The sequence below is a fragment of the Microcaecilia unicolor genome, chromosome 1 (genome assembly GCF_901765095.1).
Source record: "Microcaecilia unicolor chromosome 1, aMicUni1.1, whole genome shotgun sequence".
Classification (NCBI taxonomy): Eukaryota; Metazoa; Chordata; class Amphibia; order Gymnophiona; family Siphonopidae; genus Microcaecilia; species Microcaecilia unicolor.
In genome coordinates this window covers 96,375,264-96,395,367 of record NC_044031.1, presented here as the reverse complement: position 1 = coordinate 96,395,367, position 20,104 = coordinate 96,375,264, and the positions used below count along the sequence as shown (strand labels likewise).

General features: G+C 41.3%; 1 protein-coding gene across 2 annotated transcripts in view; it reads right to left on the bottom strand.

Annotated features, from left to right (window-relative positions):
* ITGB1 (integrin subunit beta 1) overlaps positions 1–20,104 on the bottom strand; it is a 122,305-nt gene that overhangs the window by 39,084 nt on the left and 63,117 nt on the right. For both annotated transcript variants that reach the window (XM_030199088.1, XM_030199097.1), the window contains exons 6-9: positions 12,577–12,815; positions 10,623–10,778; positions 9,926–10,021; positions 5,527–5,616 (exon numbers count right to left, since the gene is read on the bottom strand). In XM_030199088.1, the coding sequence (XP_030054948.1) occupies positions 5,527–5,616; positions 9,926–10,021; positions 10,623–10,778; positions 12,577–12,815 (581 nt within the window). The remainder of the gene's footprint in view (positions 1–5,526; positions 5,617–9,925; positions 10,022–10,622; positions 10,779–12,576; positions 12,816–20,104) is intronic.

The following is a 20,104-nucleotide window of genomic DNA, read 5'->3' as shown; positions in this document are numbered from 1 at the left end:
ATACAATATTTAACAATATAAGTTATAAATCCTATTACAATTTTCTAAATGGAAACTGAATTTTTTTGGATGTTTTAATTACCTAGCATGATCAAATATTTAGAACTGAAGTGAGCTTTAAAAACAAAAACAAAAAACCCAAAACTTACCTCTCTCTCAATATTTAAGATATTGCAGAATTTGCATGATACTAGTACATTCAAACATCAAAAGTACTCACCACTAATTTGGAAAATCAAAGTTATCCCAAAGTATTTTGAGAAGCGCCTACACCAGAGCGAAATATAATCAACGAGATTTATTGTTGCAGCAAAGAGAACACCAGCAAGAAGATTCTGACATGCAAACCTGTGTAGTATGGTTTTTCAAGGATCTTCCATAGCAGCTAATACCATCAGAAAATACTGACAACTCATGCAAGCTCATCCAGTATTCCAAGACCAAAATATTAGAATAGCATATTCACAGGGTAGAAATTTGAGGGAACTTTTACAAAATAAAACTTCATCACCTCGAAGCCAGCAAGACCCGCAACACACTAGCAGGCAAGTTCAAAGAAGCTGTTAACTTTACAATGTCCAAACTGAAGAGGAGGGACTCGATGTCAGGGTGCAACAGAATTCCTTGAGATTGTGTAATCAGTGATAGATAATTCCCCAGTTGATTCTTATAGAAAGTTCCAGAAGAGGAAGGAACCATATTTGCCTCAACCAATATGGGGCAATGAGAATCATTGCTCCCCTGTCATATCAGAGTTTCAGAAGGGTTTTCAGCATCAAGGGAATCAGAAGATATATGCCCAGAAGACATTCCTCCCCCTCTCCCCAAAAAAAACTAGAAGGAAGGTAACCGAGGATAGTCTGTGATAGGTCCCCATCCTGGGGCAGAAATGAGGCTAAATGACCACTCATGCAGTCATAGTACACGACTCAACTCGTCCACCAGGGAGTTGTCCTTCCTTGCCAGGTAGGTAGCTCTGAAAGTCATTCCATAAAAAATGACCCAATTTCACATCCTTACAGCTACCTAATGCAGGAGGTAAATTCTGCTCCTCTCTGCTTGCTGATGTAATCCACCTGATGTTTGTTTGTATCAATATAGTTCTGTTGGCCAAAGGATTTCTGAAAGCCTTTAGAATGCATCTTACTGCCCTCAATCCAATATATCCAGCGGTGTTTTCCTAGTGAGACAATGAACCCGTTGATATGAGCTCCCAAACCCAGTTTGGATGCATCAGTCAAGAGCATTTTTTTTTTTTTTTTGATACTGTGGAATTTGGAATGGAATGTCTTGCCAGACTGGACTGCATCAGAGCACAAAGTCCTGAAGAAGCCTCATAACAGATTTGACATCCTGCAGCCAATGAGAGGCTTGAGCCCACTGACAGCCAGATGCACAAAGGTCCCGTTAAGGATCCGTCTGCGTTTCCAAATCGGTAAAAATTTACCGATTTAGAAACACAGGGATTCACAAAGAAAATCGCATGCAAATGAGCTGCTTGTTGCTTTTGCGACCCAGCTCATTTGCATGCGATATGGGGGAAGCAAGTCGGTGAGCTGAACATTCGCAGGTCAATCGCTATGCGTGGCTGCTCTGCACATGCTACAGATGACTCTCATACACGCAGACAAGTTGCGTGTATGATAGCAGTACACACCCTTTTTTCTTTTTTGCAGCACACAAAAGTACTTTTTATTTGGATGGGCATACCTGTATTGCAGCTCCCTGCCTCCCGTAGCTGGGAAAAAGTGAGAAAAACCTCTCTGCTGCTCTCCGCTCTTCTGTGAGGAATCAGCAGCATCTGGGCTTGGTTCCACCCCCAGCTGTCCCTGCTGCTTCCTTCTATTGGTTGGCTGACATCCTAGAACATCTATCTCCATGAAGATGGACTCATTGGCTGGCTGCTATCCTAACTCCTCCTCCCTATAGGACTTCCCTGATGATATCACTTTAGAGCTGTGAACTGATTGGATCCGAACTTCCTGGTGTCCCCCTCCAGTAATGAGTGGGCGGGACATCCCAGGCTGATGCTGTTCAATTGGTTTAGCTCCTCTCTGTGGAGCATGATTTATTCCATAAATGTCGAGGATGATAAACCATGGTAATGTAATAAAGTATTAAAAATCGGTTTTACAAAAAAAAAAAAAAAAAAAAAAAAAGTAGTTTCAAATTAGCCTTGCTTGTAATGAATATTAATATCCAAAAAGGCTATTCTATTGACAGTGTCATGATGTGCCACAAATCGAATGTCAGAATCGCAGGTATTCACCCATGACAAAAATTGTTGTACTCTTCAATTCAGCAATCCAGACAAAAAAAAATCAAAAAAAAAAATCTATAAATCGTCTCCAAATGAGAACGTCACAAACAAAATTCTGATGAATACATGACTCTGTTCAAAAGCATCTATAAATAAACATGCCAATGAGGGAGCTACTATTGAACCCATAGAAGTTCCTTTTATCTGTAAATATTTATCCAAAAATTGAAAATAATTATTCTGTAATACAAAGATTATTATTGTCGTAAAAAAAAAAAAGAAATCTCTGCAGATAAAGTCAACTTAACACCAACCAATCCACCTTCATGGACTTCATATCAAACGTATGCATCAATAATCCCAATGCATTTTTAATTGGGGACTTAAACCTACATTTAGAGGATTCCAAATCTGCACACACCAGCGAATGTAAAGATCTCCTTCACCTTTGCAACCTTGACCTCCCTGCTATACAACCTACCCACAGCAAAGGTCACTCGCTCGACATCATCTCTTACAAGTTCTCTACAGACCAAAACATCTACATATCCAGTATCAACTGGTCTGCCACCCCCTGGTTGCATCATCTTAAATTGACACTATCCCTACACTGGTGAAAAAAAGGCCAGCGTAAAACACAAGACCCTGTAAAAATCATCACTAGAGGACGGACTGACAAGAAAAAGTTCTGGCAACAAATTTACAACAATTGGTCTTCACAACTAAACTCAAACTACTTCCTTACAGAATGGGACAACAGGTTCAAACTTATACTGGACAAAATAGCTCCACTACGCACTAAAATTCTACGTAGGCACAACCCGTCACCATGGTTCAATGACCTACTAAAAAACCTAACGTCACAAACCAGGAAACTAGAAAAAACATGGAGTAAATAAAAATATAACCTCACCTACAATGCATGGAAGTAGTCACAAAGGAATTACAAATATGCCATTAAACGAGCCAAAAGATCCTACTACACACAATTACAACCAGCAGTACAGATATAAAAAAACAATATCAACTCATAAAAAATCTTCTTAACACCAACCCAATCACATCCTCACCCTCAAACTACCCATCTGCTAACCAACTGGCTAAATACTTCAACGACAAAATTAACAATCTTTGCAGCACGACTCCCCAGGACTGTACAAATATCGATACCTTTCTAGACGAACTGGACCCCTACATGGACTAAATTCCAGCCGATCGCTCATGGACAAATTTCACCCTCCTTACCACAAAAGAAGTTTCTATGGTGGTCACCAAGCTCTCCAACTCTCACTGCCATCTCATGTCCCAACTACCTAATGAAAGATGCCCCAGAACGCTTTATCACAGACCTCACCTCCCACCTAAACTTCCTGCTACAACAAGGCTCATTCCCTACTGAACATGGTAACATTCTACTTACTCCAATACCTAAAAACCCCAAGAAACCAGTAAGTGATGTCACCAACTACTGCCCTGTCGCCTCCATCCCCTTGCTAATTAAACTGATGGAAAACAGAGTGACCTCTCAAATCAACGACTATATACAAAAATTATCTATTCTTCATGAATTGCAATTGGGTTTCCATCCAGCCCACAGTACAGAAACCATCCTACTCACTCTAATATCCAAATTCAAACAGGAAATCTAATTCGGAAACAATATCCTCCTTCTACAATTCGATCTATTCAGTGCATTTGACATGGCAAATCACAATATCCTAACCAAACTACTGGATAAACTTGGGATCGGCGGAAATATCATTAACTGGATAAAAGACTTCATCACGTCAAGACCTTACCAAGTTAAATCAACCTCAACTATCTCATCTCCCTGGTCACCAAATTGCGGTGTACCTCAAGGTTCGCCTTTATCCCCGATCCTCTTCAATCTCATGATGATCCCCCTAGCCAAAGCTCTATTCAGGCATGGTCTCAACCCTTTCATTTACGCCGATGATGTCACCATATTCATTCCCTTCAAATCTAATCTAACAGAAATCTCCGACAAAATATCCTTGGGCATGAACATCTTAACCTCTTGGGCCAACGCCTTTATGATGAAAATGAACAAAGAGAAAACACAATGCCTAATCCTCTCATCTCAATACTCCGAACTCCTCCCAACTAATCTTAACACCTCCGACATCACATTCCCCATATCTGATAGCCTAAAAATCCTCGGAAAGACATTAGACAAACAACTCTCGCTCGAAAATCACACAAAATCCTCTACAAAAAAAATGTTCAACATGATGTGGATACTGAAACGCGTAAAAACCATATCTCCCCCTGAAAACACTGGCAACTCCTGTTGTTCGGCTTTAAAATGGCTGCAACTCCTATTCTCTTCTAGCAAACTGCTAGACATCTTTTAATTTCTTTTGGCACTCCATCAAATTATGGGCAACTGGAATACTGTGCAAAAGTGTTTGAAGTATGAAAGGTTTGCAGCATGTAAACTTAATCATTTCAGCTCATTTGAAATGACTTGGATGCAGTGACCATCCCGGCAGATAATTTGTGTACCACTATTTTTCAGCATCTCTTTGGTGTACCTTCCAGTCTGATCTGTTTCTTGGTTAGGCATGTACTGCCACTTTAGCTTCCTTAATGTATGTTTCTGTGGCTGTCCATGCCTTGAACATGATTCCTTTGTCTATTGACTCTGCTGTGAAGACATGTAATGCTGTATATGGGAAGTGTTTTAAATTTGGTGTTCCCCTCTTGTTAGTTATCAGTTTGTTCCTGTTGAATTTTTTCCTTCTGTTTTGTACTTGTTGACATTTTGAAGTTTTCAATAAAGAAACTGAACCTGGAGGAAACTTGAAAATGACTGAAAAACCTAAGAGGCTAACAGGAAAGAAGTATTACAAGGCAACAAAAGGACATGGGGGGGGGGGGGGGGGGAACCTTACCAAACATGCAAATTTGTATAAAAAAAACATCAATTTCAGATGAGCTTTTGTGATGTGTGTGACTAGTTCTACAGAAAAGATAAAGACCGAGGTGATCTTGCATGACAACAGCAGGTGGGAAGTGGCGTGCATGCATGGCGGAGTGGCTAAAAAGCTTTGCATGTATTCTAAGCTGGAGAAGCTTCTTGTGCACACTCCGTCTTAATATTGCCACATGTTGAGAGGACTTGATATATTGCTTGTCGTCGAAGAAAGGCTTTTACTGGAGGCATGCAGAGGAAGCAGGTTTTGAAGATTGTGCACATTTATTTCTTAGACGAAAGCTATAGAAAGGAATTACAATATACTTACATTATAGGATTCAATAATCAGCTCAATTACATTGCTGGAATTAGCAGACAGTGTTCCTACTGCAGACTTTGGGATCAAATTTTTCAGCTCCTGTAAGTGCACCAAAATTAGAAGTGATTAATCTTACTGAAGCCCTAACAAACTAATTCAAACATCTCATCAACATATAACAGAAGCATGTGGTTTTTAGATGAGGAAATGCTTGTAGATACTTTGGTTATGTCTATGTGGAATAGGTTCCATGAATGTGAACATACGAACATAAGAGTAGCCATACTGGGTCAGGCCATGGTCCATCTAGCCCAGTATCCTGTTTGGTCTTTTTCAAGTTTTATTAAAATTTACTATCCTGCTCAACAGTACATGCCATTTGAGCAGCTTACATATGAGGCAATTCATGATCAGGAAAGAGGGTGAAAATACAATCTTTGATAGGACTTGTGGGGGTGGGGTGGGGGGGGAGCACAAAAGGCTAGCATTCATGTATTCTGCAACCAGATCTGCTGATGGACTAGGAGGACATACGAGAAGTGGAAGGGCAGTGGTCCAGGCTGAAAGAAGCTATAAATATGGCCACAAACCTTTATGTAAGGACAGTAAATAAAAGAAAGAGAAAAAGGAAACCGATATGGTTCTCCAAGCAAGTGGCTGAGAAAATAAAGGCTAAAGAGTTGGCGTTCATGAAATACAGAAAAACTCAAGAAAAGAAACATGGAGAGGAATACCGGATGAAACTGAAAGAAGCCAAGAGAGATACGTCTGGCGAAAGCAAAAGAACAAATGGCTAGAAATGTAAAAAGGGGTGACAAAAATTTCTTCAGGTATATTAGTGAAAGGAGGAAGACTAAAAAGGGAATTGTGAGACTGACAGATGCTGCAAACCACTATGTGGATAATGATGAAGAAAAAGCAAATTTGCTAAACAAATACTTTTGTTCTGTTTTCACTGAAGAAAATCCTGGAGAAGGACCATGATTGACTGGCAAAAGTACACATGAGAATGGAGTGAATATAGCACCGTTCACAGAAGAGAGTGTGTATGAGCAACTTAAAAATCTAAAGGTGGACAGAGCTATGGGACCGGACGGGATCCACCCCAGGATATTGAGGGAGCTCAGAGAGGTTCTGGCGGGTCCTCTTAAAGATTTGTTTAATAAATCCTTGGAGACAGGAGAGGTTCCGTGAGATTGGAGAAGAGCGGATGTGGTCCCTCTTCAGAAAAGTGCTGATAGGGAAGAAGCTGAAACTACAGGCCGGTAAGCCTCACTTCAGTTAATGGATAGTGAAAGGATAGTGAAAGGATTGGAAAGAAAAGGATAGTGAATTTTTTGGAAGCCAATAAGTTGCAAGATCCGAGATGACACGATTTTAGCAAAGGTAAATCATGCCAAACAAATCTCATTGAATTCTTTGGGTAACCAGAGATTTGAATCAAGGACATGCTATAGATGTAATCTACTTAGATTTCAGCAAAGCTTTTGACATGGTTCCCCACAGGAGGCTATTGAATAAACCTGACAGGCTGAAGATAGGATCCAACATGGTGAACTGGATTAGAAACGGGTTGACGAACAGACACCAGAGGGTGGTGGGTAATGGAATTCACTCCGATGAGGGAAAGGTGAGTAGTGGAGTGCCTCAGGGATTGGTGCTGGGGCCGATTCTGTTCAATATATTTGTGAGTTACATTGCCGAAGGGTTAGAAGGTAAAGGTTGCCTTTTTGCGGATGATATCAAGATTTGTATCAAAGTGCATATCCCAGAGGGAGTGGAAAACATGAAAAAGGATCTGTGGAAGCTAGAAGAATGGTCTAATGTTTGGCAATTAAAATTCAATGTGAAGAAATGCAAAGTGATGCACTTAGAGAGTAGAAATCCACGGGAGACATATGTGTTAGGCGGTGAGAGTCTGATATGTACAGGCAGGGAGAGGGATCTTGGGGTGATAGTATCTGAGGATCTGAAGGCGACGAAACAGTGTGACAAGGCGGTGGCCGTAGCCAGAAGGTTGCTAGGCTGTATAGAGAGAGGTGTGACCAGCAAAAGAAAGGAGGTGTTGATGCCCCTGTACAAGTCATTGGTGAGGCCTGGAGTATTGTGTTCAGTTTTGGAGGCCTTATCTTGCTAAGGATGTAAAAAGAATTGAAGCAGTGCAAAGAAAAGCTACAAAAGTGGTATGGGATTTGCATTACAAGACATACGAGGAGAGACTTGCTGACATGAACATGTATACCCTGGAGGAAAGAAGAAACAGGGGTGATATGATACAGACGTTCAAATATTTGAAAGGTGTTAATCCGCAAACAAACCTTTTCCGGAGATGGGAAGGCGGTAGAACTAGAGGACATGAAATGAGGTTGAAGGGGGCAGACTCAAGAAAAATGTCAGGAAGTATTTTTTTACAGAGAGAATGGTGGATACTTGGAATGCCCTCCTGAAGGAGGTGGTGGAGATGAAAACGGTAACAGAATTCAACAAAATGCGTGGGATTCTACATAAAAGTTGTTTCACTTGAGCTGAGCTCTGTGGAGCTAGAGATCCATGTTTAGACTTCTGTCTGATAAGAATGATGGGGTTCAAGCGTGTGGTAATGACAGTGCACTTGGATTGAGAGTTTGCTACTACAGGGGCAAATGCTTCTTTGGTAAGTACTGTGCTTGGTGATCAAGGGGTATGGCTCACACAGGCAGTTAAACTGAGCAAGGGAGAGAACCTGAAAGGAAAAAATGAAAAAGTGCTCCTTATAGTAGTTATCTTCTCCTGCAAGCAGGAAAGGGAATCCACTTTCCTGTCGCAAAATTCATGTTTCTGAAATTGACCATTAGGACTTCCCAGTTTAAAGCAATAGGTTTAGCACAGAGTCAACTAGGGAGGTTTCTGAATGACAGACTATCCAAATATATTTCAAGAAGAGTCTATCACAAGCAAGAAGACAACTTCATACCTCACAGGTACTGGGGACTTGCACTGCTGTACCGACATATTGTACTGCCAATGAGTGGACTCTAAAACCCCAGGGAAGGTAGATATTGAGACTTATGGGTGCAGAATCATATAGTTTCCTCAAGACTTGGTTTATTGCTCTCCAGTTTCTCCTTGGCTATTAGGATGTGAATTCTCACCTTCCTGCTCACATTGTTGATGACATCACAACGTAGGGAGCAACCTAACATCACCAAATGTGCCAGCCAGAAAGGGCAAGGTTGGGAAAGACCTTCCTCCAGACTGGAAAGAACTTAATTCAGCTCCGCCTCCCTGTGCAGTTTTCCCTCTCCAGATGGTACTTATTCGCTGCCCACCAAATGAAGCTATCAATTTGACTCATCCCTGATCCTGTGAATTTGTCAGAGTAGAATTTTGGTTTTCCCTTTCTTTTAATAATCACTTCACCATAACAATTTATATCCCAAGCTGTTGACAGATTTTTGACAGAAGCTTCTACAGTGGAGCTAATTATAGTCCTAGCTACTTGTCCTGGGATTTCTTCATGAGAAAAGAAGCAGTTTTCCTATATGCTGGTTCTTTCCCCCTGCAGTTGGTACAGACAAGTTCCTGCGGCTCCCAGTGCGCTGACAAACCCCAATCACTTTGAATGGGCTCAGTCAGCATTGCTGCGCGGGGACCGCTAGTGTGGCTTGATAAAAGAGGCCCTTAGTGAGTAGATGGCATTGGACCACTCCAATCTGGCATCATCTACTATGTTTTTTCCTCCGGCCAGTTATTTCAGGTTTGGATATGCAGTTTGTGGCCCTTTTACATTCCCACCTAGTTCTGCAACTGCTGGAAAACCCAGGGATGAAAGCAGTTATAGTCAAACTTCAGGGTCTAAGACTGCAATCTCTTTAAAACTCCACTGCAACTCCTTCCTCCTCTCACTCACTACACAAAGGAACAGCTTTTTAGACAGGTTTCAGCTTCCCTCTGAGAACTACATGCCTGTCATATACAGAAGTCAGAAACATAAGGATCCTGCTTCTGCACATAAGGAAACTAATGCAAAAACTGAATGAACATCAAAAGGATCATGGTAAAGGCATCACAGAAATGCATACTAAGGTGACAGAACAATGTCAATCAAACCTACATGGTACAGACCAGCAGAATCACAACAGAAAAAGATATCTTTGAGGCATCAAGTGGGTTTCAATTTAAATTCACAATCTGATTTTCAGAAAAAAAAAGCTCTTTGGAGTGGAGGATTAGCCTAATGGTTAGATCAAGAGGGTGAAAACCAGGGTTCAAATCCCATTGTACTCTGAGATCTTGGACAATGACTTACCTCTTCACTGTCTCAAGTATAAACAGCACTCTGAGAACAGCGAAATACCTATTGTACTCTATCAACTACTACTGAAAATGTGTGAACACGGTCTAGCAGTTTATGCAATTGTTATCTTACCTTATAAACGGGCTGAAACTCCTCAGTGACAGCAAAGATAGTTTGAATATTGTTTTCGCTAAGCTTCTGTACAAGATGCGCAATAGAAGGATAATCCTGCAAACAGAAAATGAATTGAAAAATGGTCCAAAAAAAGTGTTATCAATATTATTTCAGGAGCTAGGGAATGTTTTACCGCTTTAATCATTTATCTTAAGCAATTTCCCCAAAATATCTTAGGGGCCTTTTAACTAAAGCTTTTCGCACTAACGAACATTAGTGCACATTAACTGCATCCTATTTTATATCCATGGGTCACATGGCACTTAGCACACACTAAGCTTTAATAAAAGGACCCTTTGGACATTAAGATTGCTTTAATCATTTGAAAAGGCTTAAGAACAGTACTTGAGAAAATCCAAATGTCAGAAAAAAAGCAAAAAAGTTTTAAATTAAAAATTAGAGCGAGTAAAATGCATACAAACATTGTAGCTGGTGCTCGTTTTAAAAGAAATATTTCTGCTACAGCCTATAATGAAATGCAAACAATTGTTTTGGAAAAAGCAAAATTCACTTTAAGAATATATCAGAGTCCATAGCTCAATAAATAGTATCCACTTCCTCATATGCTATTTTTCATATTATTTACTTAAAAGCTGTCAGATTAAATATAAAATTTTAAATCCTGTAGTCTTCATATATGTAAATAAAAACTCACATAGTAATGGCTCATTGTATACATGTTGTTTACAAGGTGACATCTTCCATCATTTGGTAAAACAATTCCACCAAGTTTACCATCTCCAGCAAAATGGAACCCAGCATCAGTGGAAAATACCAATAAACGGGTGACATTTCTCCAGCCAATTTGCGTCTTGGAAAAGAAACATTTCAAAGAGTTAATTTTCTTACTGAAGGACTAAATTGCATATCCACATTCAGAAACCAACACAAAAACAGAGCAGCTATAAAAGGCAGCTGAAATAACTGTCAAACATTTTTAAACACTTTGAAAAATACCAGTTTACATTTCTTCCTAAATTTCAGCTGAAATGTTTACTTATTTACCAAACTGAGAGCCAACTGTACAAGAAACTAATAGCATGCTGAAACAGTTAACCTGCATCTTCATTCAGTTGTATACTTTACCATGGACTAAAATGTTGGTTATCTCATTCTAGTCAAGCTGTAAAGACCAAATACAGTGTATGGCAATTTCTATGTTTAAGTGTTTATAGTATCGTAGTCGCATGATTCAACAAGTAGTTTTAGAAAGTGCTTAACTTGCAAACAAAAAGAAAGTGAAACTGTGCGCCACGTGAGGGTGGACAGGGCTAAATTAAAGGGTGGACTGACTTCTCTGCTCTATGCTCATCCCCCCTCCCCCCCTTTTCTCTGAAGGCTACCTGAAATGGAGAGGTTGGTGCACAACATCCCTGTTATTCAGGAGTCTAAAAGGAAGTGGTAGAATAGGGTTCTAGGTTGTTCCTCCAGAACTGAAGCCCTGGTTTTGGGGCTATCAGAACACATAGAAAAGTAGATAATATGAAACACAGAAACACAAGGATGGAGATGGTCCCACATGACAGAGGCAGATGGAAAGTGGCATGCATACATTTTGAAGTAGTTCCAAATCTTTGAGAGGGATCAAAGGTACGGCAGCATTCACTCACATGGGCTCTGTCAATGATATCACCCATACCATGAGAACTTCCTATATTGCTTGTACTTGGAGAAAAACATGTTAGCTGCAGAAGTAGGACTTTGAGTACTACTCAATCTGTCTACAGGCATGTGTGGTGATCAACAATGTGATTACACTTAGATGAGAAGTTCCCATTGAGGAAAGAAAAACCCAATGCATACAGATTTGCCAATTCAAACCCGAATGTGTTTCCAGTCAAAAACTTACCTGTAGCTAAAGCACATGAAAATCTTTGCTGGTAATTTTTAGTTAGGTTATAGTGTTTTGATTTCTAGTGCAAACGCCACAGGAAAAAGTATCCCTGGACTCTGTACCAGCAAGGCACATATCGCCAAAATACTTGATTATTAATGGACACCCTACACAATTATGTAAAATTTAAAGATATCTTCACTTACAGTAACAAGACTGACAACTTCAACTGACAACTAAAATTAAATAAAAGTGTGATTTTAAGATTTAACTTCTGATATGAGTAGAGGAGCACAGGCTAAAAACATTCTGTTTCTCCCAGCGATGCTCCTTGTGACCCTGGCAACTGACCATCTTCCATGGCCTCAGGTATAAACTTAGACTGCAAGCCCTGTGAGCATAGAAACATTTACTCTACTGGACTTTGCCTTTCCAAATCTGAGCACAAAATGAGCTACCTAATCTAAAATCCCATATTCAGTATTTCAAGTTTTTGAAAGCTTCCTCTACTTAGCAACTTCAGCCAGTAAGGGTGTTGCTTTACTGATCTGCATCAGACTCCAAGCAGGTATTATGCTGTTTTAGGTATGCTAACATGCAGGCTCGGTGGAATTAGAGTGTTAAAAGTAAAATGGGTCATCATTACCAATTTGGGACTTGCAACTAAATGGAAAATATGAAGCAGCAGAACCATGAAATAAAACACTTCAAAATATCAACTTCTCTAACTAGTACTGATCCCTTCAACTTAAACACCATGTGAAACAATACTTACTCCACAAACTGCAACTTGCATTATAGCATCGAATCCACCCTCAGGAGAATCCAAATTGCCTGAAATGTGCTGTCTACTGACTAGGTCATTAAACAAATTCCCATCGTCTGTCAGATTGAGCACATTTTTGTAGCTGAAAGGGCTTGTGCAGTTTTGGTCACCAGTGCAGGGATTTCTGATTTTAGCTGGAGTGGTACTAATGTAAGGCATGACTGTCTTCTCCACAAAAGAGCCAAAGCCTGTACAAATGTAAGAATCCCATTAAATTACAAAGAGTAAACAAACAATTTTATTTAAAAGAATTCACAGTGTCACTTTCAGGGTATATATAACAGAAAATACATTTATTTGGAGCAACAAAAGACATACAAATAAAGAAACTAACTCAACCTATCTTTAGCATGGAAGAATGCCTTGCCTTTAAGCTGCATCTTTCCATCAGTGGTCTTTGGCAAAGTGTGTATGGAGACAGACTCAACAATCTCAGTATGTATACTTTGGAAAAAAAAAGGCTGGAGAGAAGTGATATGATAGACATTTAATACCTACATGTGCATAAATTGCACAGGAGGCAAGTCTCTTTCAGTTGAAAGGAAGCCCTGAAATGACGGGACTCAGGATGGAGGTGAAAGGGGAAGACTCAAAAGTAACCTGAGGAAATACTTCTTTATGGGAAGGGTGGTGGATTCATGGAACAGCCTCCCGGTGGAAGTGATGGAGATGAAATCAGTATTTGAATTCAAAAGAGCCTGGGACAAGTACATATGATCTCTAAGAGAGTGATAGAAAGAGCAGATGGCATGGATAGGGAGACTAGATAGATCAAAAAGTCTGGCAAAATGCCTCTCTTTTCTACCCCTCCCTCAGTTTACATAAAGCTTAAGCTGTCTCCATCAGAGCTTTGTTATTGGTGCATGCTATTCTTCCTCTTTGGTGCAGCAGCAAAGATCTAGAGAAGTGATGCAGAAGCAGTAGCTCCACTAATACTTTAAAACTAAAGCACTACACACCAAAGTTTTAAATCCTTCAAAGCTATGCAATGAAAAATGTAAAATGCATGTGTCACGAAACACCTAGCCACACGCAGCCACTTAGAGGGTCTATCCCCAGCACAGCTCAGGTCCGCCTGCACCTGCCACTTGTGCTCTACACTAGCACCCTCCTCCTACTGACTGGGTCACAACCACCTCTGGGCGAGTCTCCCGCTCTTAAATTATCACCAGTGATTTCTAGGTTACTGGAGGCTACATTCCCAGTGGTCTCACAGTTCCCAGAAAGCACTCACAGACCAACACACAAACCATCAGGATTGTTTATCAGTCCAGATAAAGAGGCAATAAATAAAATGAAAATTGTTTACTGTCTTAAAATTGAACAATGAACAAAAAGTGTGAAATCAGCAAACAATAACAGGTAACTGAAATAGTGATCAATTGTAACACTAAACATTTGTTTACTTTCTGAAAAGTACCTGGGAAGATCAGGACATATAGCTGTTCACAAGTTATCAAATGTAACTGTTTACAGGGCCTTAGCAAACAGATCTGTCCCTCTCTTCTTCCTGGCTAAGACTGAACTCAAACCCAGTAACTGCTAGTTAGCTTCAGGGCAAACAAAACATTTCAAAAATATACTGCATCTTGCATCCTGTTTGTGTTAAAGAAAAGAGCATTCATTCATAGCTTTACAGCAAAGAAACAACAACTGCTGGCCAAATAGGAGAAATACACTTCAGGACATAATTAAGGCAGGAAAATATCCAATACATTTTACAGGCTTAAAACACGTCATTGCTAAAATATGAAATCAATATTAAGGGGCTCATTCACTAAAAGTTAGCACATGCTAATGAGTATAAGTATATGCTATCTTCCTCAACACAGATGGAGCATTATTGTGTGTGATGTTTTAAATATTTTTTCACTTCCAAGGTCTTAGTACTTAGAAGAAGCAGATCAGCAAATGTTCTCAAACAGTAATGCTTGGACTTGTCCTCTAGTCACCTACCCAATTGTGTTTTCAGGATATCCCTGGAACATTCACACATACTGAACAATACATACAACCAACTAATGAACATCCTGAATACTCAACTGGCTGAGATAAGGTATGCAGAGAGCCCAACAACATTGTTCTAGAATCAAAAACAAACATGACCAGCCACATAGGTTAACTACAGTTAAAGCTCGATTATTTTGTATTTCTTGACAAATTCTTAGCTTCCTATTAGTGTAGTGTTCTCGGACCTTTTGAATGGGCACACCACCCAGCTGATTTTACAGACCACCCAGCTAACAGAAAATTTTATAATGACCAATACTCCCCTGCCCCAAGCTGGAAAACATTTCTGAGAAGAATACCATGGTCATGTCCAGAATTTTCAGGTTCTCGGCTGTCCAGGTGACATCAGGATATGGATCCTTATGTACTTACTTTGTCTTCAATAGCATAACCTGCCTTCTCAGTCATCCCTGGACAGAAAGCACATGTCTCCAAGGAGGCAAAATGACTGGGAACCTTAATGCCTGACCATCACCTTATGGTATAAAACCACAGACTGTAGGTACGGAGAAAGTAGCTCATGCTTTGAATTTTAACAGTTCTTAACTGATGCAGACTAAATAACCTCCTTCACTCACAGGGGATCCCTTTCTGCACTAACATACAAATATTTTAAGATAAGAAAACAAAATAACAGGCTTTTTATGTATTTCTCATGGCATCTGCTACTTCTGTTATCCAGTCTCGCAGGCTGGTTTAATCAGAGTAAGCAGCAAAAGTTTAACATTCCATTAAGTAGTGTTTTTAATTTTCAGCTAAATAAAAACCAAAACCCCAATAAAACACCACCAGAGAGGAATTTGGAGTTTTCAGTTATAACCAAATAAATCTTGAAAGCATCGCTGGTATCTCAACTCTAAAGGCATTACCCAGCAGCTGTGTGACAGAGCCAGCCAGCCAGTCAATGCAGCAGAGTCCCTTGGTGAGGGCAACATCTGATCTTGTACTCTTAGTCCACTTGCTTTCTGCTGTTTTGCCAGCAGCACTAAAAAGGCATTGAAATATGAGAGCAGATACTTCCTATTCTCATATTTCAAAGCCTTTACTACAGATGGCAGAACAAGCAAAAATAGCTGCTAGCAGAAGTAGGAGCAGAAAAATCCTGCAACTGTAGTGGGGGGGGGGGGGGGGGGGGGGCTGATGCTGGGGGCTAGGATTGGAACATTCTGATTTGGGTCATTGAATGGAATCTACCTGAAAAGGTTTCTTTTTTTGCAACAAACACACTGATAAACTCCTATTTTTTGACCCGAGAAAGCACCTAATTAATTGTCTCAAAAACAAAGACCTAAAATCCCAAACCATCTGAATCACAAGTCCTATATATAAAGGCACATGGAAGAGACCTCAATGGCTCGTGTAAAGGGGTCTGCTTCCTCAGCTCTGGGTTGGGGCCAGCAGCCAGGTTAGGCTCACAGGTTTCCAGCAAAGAACCAGACTGCCATACGAACGTAGGACTAAAGTGCTTTATTCTCAATTCAGTTCCACTCTCAAAATTGAAATGCAGTTCACAAACAGGGTTCAGGTTGAGCTCCCAATTCCAGCCAACATTCAGTTCCTTAACAGTTCAGGCCCACTTCCTTTGCACTACCTCCCCTCTCCCTCAGACGGGCTCAGTCAAAGTTCAGCCTGCTGTTCTATACATCCCAATAATTCAACACTTTCACAAACAGTCTCTTCAAAGGAAACCACTACTTAATGCCCCTGTCCTATTCACAGCACCCAGGAGGACCCTGTACCAAACAGGACTGGCAGCTTTCCTCCTACCTCACAGCACCACACCCCTGTGGCCTCTCACACTTCCTTTCATGTTCTGGACAGGGCTACATTTACATTCTCACACTCCATGGCAGCTTACTCTTCCCCCCCAGGGAAGCTCCAGTGGCAGGCGCTTTCCATCCTCCACCTACTCCATGGCAGCTTCTCTCTCAATCAGTTTCCTCTCCCTCCTGGTGGCTGGAAGCCAGCCAGAAATCCCCCCCCCCCCCCCCCCCCCACAGCTGGAGGGAATTATATACCGGCGATGCAGCCATGGGAATGAGCTTCACCTCCCCTTATCCCTCTAGTGGGGAAGGGAGTAACTGGCTCCCCTAGCAATGAGCCACTGCTCCCCCCGCTGGGGTTGGAAATCCATTCCACCCTTTTGGGGCTACCCTCCTCTCTCCTGCTTGCAAGGGCTTCTGAGAACCATAGTTCAGGGATTAGCTGCTTCTCTGTGGGGCCCCGAGTGCTACCTTTGTCATACTAGACACTATTAGGAAACCTAAACACACAGATACATAATATTTTCCTCAAAAAGTAGAGCAGCAATATACAAACCAATAACATACACCAATTCGGACAGCGACTTCCCAGAAGTGCTAGTTCGGGGGGGGGGGGGGAGGCAGCTTGAGGGTCTGGGCCTAGGCCCCCCAAAGTCTGCTGGCTTAGCTGGCAGGGTCCCCAAACCCCATCAGCAGAAGCTTTCCTGCAGCGATATTCACCACTCGCTGCCTGAACTGCTTCCTCCACCCTCACACGTATGCTCGATTTTAATGAAACTAAGCATGAGTGAGCTTCATCACGGCACCAAGAAATCGACAAAGGAAGGCTTCTGCTGGCAGGTATGTGGGGTTGTGGTGGGATGGAGAGCAGTGGTGAGGCAAGGTAAAATGTGTTCTCCCACACATTGGGGCTCAGCCCCCCTCCCCCAAATCAAGGTTTGGCTACGCCTCTGGTCAGTTTCTTAGCGTCCTATCAGACCAGTCCAGACAAATGGGTTATGTCCAACAGCAGATGGAGCTAGAGAATGAAAATATTTCTCAAGTGATTCTCCCCTTAAAGGCATCATGCAGCACAGAATGTTCAGTATTTCTCTGTCTCCCAAGTGGATGGATGGTGGGACATCAGCCCTGCTCCTGACATGGTTTCCAACTAGTTTCAGTTGAGCTTTAACTACCTATGTATGTTACTATGAGACAGTTTTATGCTGAGACTCAGTTGAGTTGGGGGTACCTATTTGGCTTGTTCTCCTGATCCTGTTTAATAACAGGGTTTCAGTTGAGTTAGGGGTGCCTTCTTTGTAATAAGCTCCTCTTAACAAAAAAGGGCAGCTGTTCTATGGAACTGAGGTCATAAGTACATAAATACTGGGACAGACCGAAGAATCATCAAGTTAAGCATCCTGTTTCCAACAGTGGCCAATCCAGGTTACAAGTACCTGGCAAGATCCCAAAACAGTATATTTTATACTGCTTATCCTAGAAATAAGACGTGGATTTTCCCAAGTCTATTTTAGTAATTGCTTATGGACTTTTCTTTTAGGAAGCTATCCAAACCTTTTTTTAAACTCCGTTAAGCTAACTGCTTTTGCTACATTCTCTGGTAATGAATTCCAGAGTTTAATTACATCTTAAGTGAAGAAATATTTTCTCTGATTCGTTTTAAATTTATTACTTTGTAGCTTCATTGCATGCCCCCTAGTCCTAGTATTTTTGGACAGAGTAAACAAGTGATTCATGTCTACCTGTTCCACTCCACTCATTATTTTATAGACCTCTATCATATCTCCCCTCAGCCGTCTTTTCTTCGAGCTGAAGAGACCTAGCCGCTTTAGCCTTTCCTCATAGGGAAGTCGTCCCATCCCGTTTATCATTTTCATCACCCTTCTCAGTACCTTTTCTAATTCCACTGTATTGTTTTTGAGATGCGGTGACCACAATTGCACACAATATTCAAGCTGTGGTCGCACCATGGAGCGATACAAAGGCATTATAACGTCCTCATTTTTGTTTTCCATTCCTTTCCTAATAATACCTAACATTCTATTTGCTTTCTTAGCCGCCGCCACACACTGAACAGAGGGTTTCAAAGTATCAACAATGACACCTAGATCCTTCCCTGGTTAACGACTCCTAATGTGGAAACTTGCATTACGTAGCTATAATTCAGGTTCCTCTTTCCCACATGCATCATTAAACGTCATCTGCCATTTGGATGCTCAGTCTCCCAGTCTCACCCCAGACTATCAGACCTGCAGCGATAACATGCTGCCTAAACCAGTATTGGATCATTCCCCTCTGCCGCATCCCACTCCTCTAAAGCGAAACAACCACAGAAGGTGATCTCTCCACTCCTCTGACACAACTTCCTGTTTATGTGAGGGTGGGATGCAGCAGAGGGAGGCATCCAATGCCAAGCATGTTATTGCTACAGGGTCCGTTAAACAAAGCAGGTTTGATGGTCTGGGGGGGAAGAGAACAAAGTGGTGCTAGACTCGGAGGTGGAGGGGGGGGGGTTGAAGGAAGAAGATTGTACTGGACTGAGAAGGTGCTGAGGAAAAAGAGAAAGAGGTGTTTGAATCACGGGGGGGGGGGGGGGGGGGCGAGAAATAAAGAGGGAGCGAGGTTGAGGGAAGAGGGAGTGGTGCTGGACTAACAGAGGAAGGGCATTTGGAAGAAGAGGGAGTGCTGATAGACTTATGAGGGTAGTGAGGGAAGAAGAGAGAGAGTTTTTGGACTCACAGGGGGAGGAGGCACTGAGGGGAGAATGGAGATGTGCAAGAAGGGAGGGGGACAGGTACTGGACCTGCAAGGACAGGGGACAGGAGAGATGCCAGACTATGGTTGAGGGAATCGGGACGAGAGGAGGAAAATGGCAAATCATTGGCGGGGAGGGACAGAGTGAGAAGGGGAGAGATGCAGCTACACAAGCCCTGTCACTTTTGCAAGAGCGCTGGAGAATCTCAACACTGTGCAGGTCTATCTGGAGTCCACAGGATGTCAGTGCTATGACAGTTTTTACCGTCTGGCAGACGTAGTCTATGGAACTCACAGACACAATAGTGTACAGAGGACAATGACTGATTACTTCAAGTAAGCCTAACGTCAGTTAACGGAGACTGTATACTGTACGTATAATAAACAGTACTGTACATACATTTATCAGATGTCAAGCTTCTTTGGGTCACAACGGTTAAGTGCACGCTCCAGTTAACTGCATGTATTTCTTTGGTCCCAGACCCTTGCACTTAAGCAGATTGCACTGTACTAACATTCTATGCTGCACAATATCATTAAGGGGCGAATCACAAACTATTTTCATTTCCTATCTGCTCATCATCTGGGCTGGTTTGATAGGACTAAAGGAAAGAAAGTTATCAATAAGACAACATTTTCTTTTAATCCTTCGCACAAAATAGAATGGAGTGTCAAAGTGAATCTTTAGTATTTTGACGCTATACCTAAATTCACATTATTTGATGCCATCTTGTAAAGTTTCATTCTTTCAATGGACAAGCATAAGTAAAATGGTCACCAAATTAGCTGTGTTATCTTTATATTGAACTTAGTTCTACACCTCCAACTTCACCCCAACATGAAGATACATGTTACACTACAAATCGTAACCTAACAGATATCATCTAAATATTTGAAGGATGCAATCACAAAAATCAAAACTTCAGAACTATCAATGTCATCCTTTTCCC